Source organism: Chiloscyllium plagiosum, unplaced genomic scaffold (genome assembly GCF_004010195.1).
Source record: "Chiloscyllium plagiosum isolate BGI_BamShark_2017 unplaced genomic scaffold, ASM401019v2 scaf_58, whole genome shotgun sequence".
Lineage (NCBI taxonomy): Eukaryota > Metazoa > Chordata > Chondrichthyes > Orectolobiformes > Hemiscylliidae > Chiloscyllium > Chiloscyllium plagiosum.
Genome location: NW_025215372.1, coordinates 83,427 through 90,275, shown reverse-complemented (window position 1 = coordinate 90,275; position 6,849 = coordinate 83,427). Strand labels below are relative to the sequence as shown.

The window sequence follows — 6,849 nt, the reverse complement described above, 5'->3', positions numbered from 1 at the left end:
TAGTTACCACTTGCTACAAAAGCAGGGTATGATTCTAATCTGCCAAAACTCAATTTCAGTAATTTTTAAAAAAATTTGTTTAAGGGAATGTGGGTGTTGCTCTGAGGAAATTTTCCAGCCCAACTACAACCAGATGGCAGGGAGCTTCAAGGGACTGGGATTGTGTTCCCTGAAAGGACAGACGTAGCAGATTTGACATTAACCTACAAAAGGAAAGGGAGAAAGTTTCATGGGAAACAGGAGAAACACAATCAAGTCTAAACAACTCTCATTAGTTTTGATCATTCGTTTGACAAACATGTCTGAACTGGGTCACCACAAATACACAAGCCAGAAAACTTCCTATTGCAACATGGTCATGTGAGTAACAGAGAGGAGGACATCAAGAGAGGAGGACATCAAGAGATGAGAGAACCCTCAGAACAGAAAATCACACTGCACATCTCTAAGTTTGTTTTTTTTTTAATAACGAATTGAACATTCATCAACAATTGAAATACACAAAATTGTCTCCTGGGCCAGCTCCTACAGCTAAACACAGGAAAAACACTTAAGTCAGGCATCACCTGCAAAACTTTTCAAACAATGTGATAAAGAACAGCAGAGGACGTGGGGCTTCGCCATGGCAATTCAATGGAACAGTGTGCTTATAAATGGTTTCTCTTCTACCACCTGGTCTCGCAACCTATAAGCATGTGTCCAATTCCTACTCTTCAGGACAAGAAGAAAACACACAAAGGTTACGCTACCCTCTGCGGTTCGGCACAGCAAGGGGTGAGAGTAGAAACTTCAGGAGGGTTTGACACAACTGTTGTCAAGTGGCTGCAGGTCTTTCTTCCACCCCCCCCACCCCATCAAGTACATTCCAGACTCAAAGATCTATTGGAGTTTGGGCATAGGGCATGAAGAGGGATAGGAGATCGTCAGCGATCGTATAGAACGGTCTCAAAAAGCCGAACTGTCTTCCCTCTACTCCCATTCACACAAGAGGTTCCCAACTCAAATGAAATGTTTGCATTTCTTGAGACCCATATCTGGAATCCAAATCCCATTCTCTTACCCTACCACAAACAAAAATATGAAACTTAAAACTAACCATTAGCCAACAGGCCCGTCCTGGCAAACGTTCCCCTCCAGAGATTACGACCCCACCCATCCCAGCATGGTCAGAAAGATACTGCAAACAGTAAGAGTTTGAGAACTCAAACAGCCTTCGGACGACGACGAGCCAAGGGAAGAAAATAAAATCACGTGCCCCATTTGAGAAGCAAAAGTCAGCAAACTGTCAAGAGCTCTATCCAGCCTCAGAAATCCAGTCAGAAGAGTTTTGTACAACACAATCCCAGACTCAGCGTGTCCATTAGCATCTCTCTCTTTCGTCGATTTCTGGGCCCTGGTCTTTACTTAGAATTTCTTCTGTTTGGCTGGCGGCCTGTATTAAAAAAAAACAGCGTCACAGACAGCAGTTCCCAGATTCAGACCACGAAGAGGCAGCTAAGCTGGTAAGGTGGTCTTTGATATACACAGCCTCAGAACAGATGTATGCTTGGGCTCCGACTGTGAATTGCAGCCCCTCAGAAGCAAGGTCCTGGTTTGATTTTCATTAACAGATTGGGTATCAAAACTCCCCGAAAAAGGAGAAAATGGAGAGGAAACTGTTGACCCCTCAGCGGAGAAGACCTCAAAAATTCACCAAGGCTCCTCAAACAGCATTTCCCAAACCCATGGCCACTTCCATCTAGAAGGACAAGGGCAGCAGATACATGGGAACACCACCCCTTACAAGTTCCCCTCCAAGCCCCTCACCATCCTGACTTGGAAATAGACCACCATTCGCTAGGTCAAAATCTTGGAACTTCCTCCCTAATGGCATTGCAGGTCTACCTACAATGGATGGCAACAGCTCAAAAAGGCAGCTCACCATCATCTTCTCAAGGGCAACCGGGGAGAGGCAATAAATGCTGGTTGAGCAAGTGATGCTGGCTCCTTGAGAATGAATTAAAAAAGAGATCACCAAGTGTCAGGCGATGGCAGTGATTTGAAGGAAGGGTGGGAAGACCACTATAGTCATTGGTTATTGACCTGGCAAAGAATCGTGACAGACCGTAAGCATCAGCACCGACTTGGGCACACATCCTGTGTCAAACTGAAGATGGAGGTTAGGAGAACTGGGGAAGAGAGTGCAAAAGAGAGACTCTCCACAAACCAGACACCAACTGAAATCTATGGTGGTCTCGGGAAGATCTTAACGAATGCAAAATATGGAGATGTTGACAACATGTGATAAGTGACATCACCATTGGCCACTTGTCAGAAGATAATAGGTTACAAGATAATAAATTTGCTCTTTCCTTAACTCAATCAAACCTCATCACTGACTTCTCACTACCTATAGTAAACAGAGAAGCGAACTACATTTCAATTGGAGAGAGATGCAACCTCCTGCTGAAATAAACTTAAAATGACAACAGAAAGGTTCAAACTGAGGGGAGAGCAAGCTCACCACGTCTCACTTGGCTGGAAAATACCTCCAGGCACACAGCATTATGAGCTACAATCTCACAATTCAAGAACAGTTCCTACTTATATCTGAAATGAAGAGAGTCTCACTTTCCCACCGAACCTTTCAGTCACTGACAGCTGAGAGGATGCACATTTGCAGCAGAGACGGACTAAACGCAGTCCTGTTCAGTAAGGAGCAGAAGGGAAGCGACCCCAGGATATGTCCTGGTGGGCACTCTTTGCTTTTCCCAGAGGAGACTGGAGTTACTCAAACAGCACACACCTGTATATCCCAACAACAACAGCGTGGTCCCTCTCATATGGCTCCAACGTTAACTGTTCTTGGGGTTTCATATTCTCCTGCTGCATCTTCTTAACCTCCAATGCAAACACAGCCTCGGGGGTAGCAGTGGAGTCAATGCAGTTTGCCTGTGGAGTCAAACACACGTGTGTTAGGGCATGTGACAGGCCTGCCCTCTATCCCAGGCCTCGCAGAGGCACACAGCTCTGCCTCATCCCAGGCTGTGCTAATCCATTCAAAAACTCAACTCCAGTCCATAATCTTTCAGCAAGCAAGGACCTCAGAGGAAAAGGGAAGCAGACATGCTAAACAGATGTGTTAACAATCCAATAATGTACCAGGACACACTCCAATTCACTGCCCTCCCACAGCCCAGTGTACACCGTCCCTCCATCACTGACCCTACCCACCCATTTAATCCCCCTCCCACAGCCCAGTGTATACCCTCCCCCCATCACTGACCCTACTCCCATTTAATCCCCTGCCCACAGTCCCATGTAAACTTTCCTTTATATACAACAGTACAGTACAGGAACTGGCCCATCGATCCACCATGCCTGAGCCAACCATGATGCCATTCTAAACTAATCCTACCTGCCTGCACATGGTTTGTATCCCTCTCGCCCCTGCCTAATCCTGTATTTGTTTGCATACCTCTGAAGTGTTGTTAATGTATCTGCTTCTAACACCTCCCCTGACAGGTCACTGCAGTCACCTCTCACTCTCTGTATAAAAAAATCCTTCGCCTGTACATCTCCTTTAAACTTTTCCCCTCTCACCGTAATCCTACGCCCCCAAGTATTTGATATTTCCATTCTAGGACTATCCACACCTCTCAATTTTATCAGGCTGCCCCTCAGCCTGTGTCACTTTAGTGAAAAAAATCCAAGTTTATCCAGCCTCTCCTTCTAGCTAAAACACTCCAATCCAAGCAACAGCCTTTTGCATAACCTCTCCAAAGCCTCAACATCCCTCCTACAATGTGGCAACCAGAACTGCACACAATATTCCAAATGTGGCCGAATTAAAGTTTTATACAGTTGCAACATGACTTAACAACATTTTTATTCAATTCCCTGACTTGTGCATTTGCCTCCCCTCCCACCTGATCCACAGTGTTGCCACTTTCAGGGAGTTATGGCCTTGCATCCCAAGATCCCTTTGGATATCATTTACAGGATACTTTCCACTTGCATTTGACCTCCCAAAATGCAGCACCACACACTTGTCCAGATTAATCTCCACCTGCTACTTCTCTGCCCAACTTTCCAACTGACCTACATCCTGCTGTATCCTTTCACAACCATCCTCACTATCCGCAACATTTCATTGCCATCTGCAAACTTTCTAATCAGACCCCCTATATTTTCAGCAAAATCATTTCTATATATTACAGACAACAGAGGTCCCAGCACTGATCCTTGTGGAACACCACTGGTCCCAGACCTGCAGCTGGAGAAATCACTCCATCACAACTCCCCTCTGTCTTCTATGACCAAGATCTCTATCAAGGCCCCAGCAATCTCTTCCCTTGCCATCCTCAGCGTCCTGGGAGAGAGCCACCCATCACTGACTCTGATCTATCATGGGTATATTCCAAAACCATGAGGGACTCAAAATGGTGACCTGCAAGTTCCACACAGAGTCAGAGATGAACAGCATGGAAACAGACCCTTCGGCACAACTCATTCATGCCGACCAGATATCCTAAATTAAGCTAGTCCTATTTACCAGCATTTGGCCCATATCCCCCTATTCATGTACCCATCCAGATGCCTTTTAAATGTTGTCATTGTACCAGCCTCCACCACTTCCTCTGGCAGCTCGTTCCATACACGCACCCCCCTCTGTGTGAAAACGTTGCCCCTTAGGTCCCTTTTAAATCTTTCTCCTCTCACCCTAAACCTATGCCCCTCTAGTTCTGGACTGAGACACACACCTGCTGTGAAATGAATTGATAGATCTTGCAGACAGAAGGTCCTGTGCAGAACCACCAGACGGATTCAGGTAGGAAGGAACGCCCCCCAACATACACACATGCACCCCCTGTACCCGACAAGGAGTGTTTTCACCCAGACAGCCCTGCAGACCAGAGGGGGGTAGCGGCACCCTGTGCTCACCTTAATAGAGATAACAAAGTGACCGCCCACTTTGAGAAAATGGTGGGCGTTGAGAGCCACAATCCTGCACTGGTCAGGCTGCGCCACGTCGGCAAAGATGACATCCACCATTCCTGAGGAGACAGCAGAGAGACATGAACAGGAGAGGAAGAGTCACTGTGCAGTCCCGGGGAGCTCAGATACCAATAGGCAGCGATGGGAAGACCTACAGCGAGCTTAGAATGTCGGACAAAGGGAGATAGTCTCAAAGCTCGAGCCAGAACTTTCAGAAGTGCATTTGGGAGGCACAAAGTTGGAGCTCAATATTCGATCATTTTAAATCGGTGGTTGGTGTATCCCTGTCACCCAGACAGGGTGGAGATAGCACACAGGTCAGCCATGATCCTACTGAACGGATGAACACAATCTGAAGGGCCGAGTGGTTTCCTCTTGTCCCTAATGCAGTGATTATGAGGGTTTGCCATTGGTCCCTGCTCATACCCATCATCAAGGACCCAACTCTACACTGAGGCAGGTAGTCACACACCAGCTCCTGTCCACCCCAACATTCCCTGTGGGAGCGAGCCCTACACTCAAAACCTCGACTCCGTATGGGAGTGAACCCCACATATCTCCCCCCACCGGGATCGAGCCCCACATTCCCACACCCCACTTCCTGTGGGAATGAATCCCACATTGCCCCCCCTTTCCCGCTCACTTCCCCGATAGCCCATCAGGTTCACCAGTGACTCATTTTGACTGTTCTCGTCCAACTCCAATTCCACCCCCCACCCCACCACACCTCCCAAGTCAGCCAGACTTTCCCAATGACAACTGACCCGGGGGAGCAGGGGCAGCTCCTGGGGGGTGGGGACGGTCTGTTGGCCTAACTCACCGAGAAGCATGCGGTACTTGTGCGGGTGCCTGGCGTCCTCAATAATGGGGATGATGTTGGTCCGCTTCTTGGCCACATTGATGAGGTCACGGCCAGACCGGTGGGAGAACTCAACTGCGTAGACTAAGCCCTCCTGTCGAAGAGGGAGAGAGAAATCAATTCCCCTACCTTCCCTTCACCCGGACCCTCCTCGAAGACCACCCTTGCCACACCAGACAGACGTCCAGGTGCTGGAGCGCCTCCCGGACTCCAGCCCGACCCGCGCAGCACGCGTTCAATTGCCAGTGACTCACAGGTCCCACAATGTCGGACACGTGCGAGACAGTGGTGCCAGACGCCGCTCCCAAGTACAGGACTTTCACTCCAGGCTTGATGTGGATCTGGTCAATGCCCCCGAGAATGGCGGCTGCGAGTTTCGATCGGAACGGGTTCCAGGCTCTGTACTCAATTTTGGTGTCTGCTTCCTGCAAAACACAACGCCGTACATGGTCAGTGCCGCACGCGGAAGCCGAGACTCCAGTCCCATCTCCTGGACACTGTCACACAAACTCTTCATCCCCGGATTCTCTCAGCGCTGGGCCAGCATTAACACAGAGCCCCAATTCCATGTGGGGGTAAAAATCAGCTGGCACAAACAACGGCTTCAGTAGTCCATGCCACTAGAGCAGAGGCTGATGCTGGTACCCAGGAGGGAGGTTCATGGTGAAGACAGCCCAGGAGGAGGTCAGTGTGGGAACTCCTACCTTCCCTGCTCCACACTCGTGAGCGTTTCCCTGGCTGTACAGGGCAGTACAGTACAGACAGCAAACCTGCAGGTGCTACTAGACATACAAGTGTTGTAAACACTGTGGAGGACAGCACAGCATGTCCACCGGGACCCAGAGGGACTGGCAGAGTGGGCTAACAAGCAGCAGGTGGAATTTAATGTAGAGAAATGATGGGAAGGACAAAAGGAGAGACAACTAGAGAGTTTTAAGAAGATTTGTAGCTCAGGTTGAGGTTCTGGATGTAGGTTTGCTCGCTGAGCTGGAAGGTTCATTTTCAGACATTTT

The 6,849-nt window shown here is 48.6% G+C and overlaps 1 protein-coding gene across 1 annotated transcript in view; it reads right to left on the bottom strand.

Moving 5' to 3' along the window:
- Positions 1-446: 446 nt before the first annotated feature.
- LOC122548318 (rRNA 2'-O-methyltransferase fibrillarin-like) overlaps positions 447-6,849 on the bottom strand; it is an 18,792-nt gene continuing 12,389 nt past the window's right edge. The window contains exons 2-6 of the mRNA XM_043686849.1: positions 6,091-6,326; positions 5,798-5,930; positions 4,924-5,036; positions 2,786-2,931; positions 447-1,432 (exon numbers count right to left, since the gene is read on the bottom strand). Coding sequence (XP_043542784.1) covers positions 1,405-1,432; positions 2,786-2,931; positions 4,924-5,036; positions 5,798-5,930; positions 6,091-6,326 — 656 coding nt within the window. The 3' untranslated portion in view covers positions 447-1,404. The remainder of the gene's footprint in view (positions 1,433-2,785; positions 2,932-4,923; positions 5,037-5,797; positions 5,931-6,090; positions 6,327-6,849) is intronic.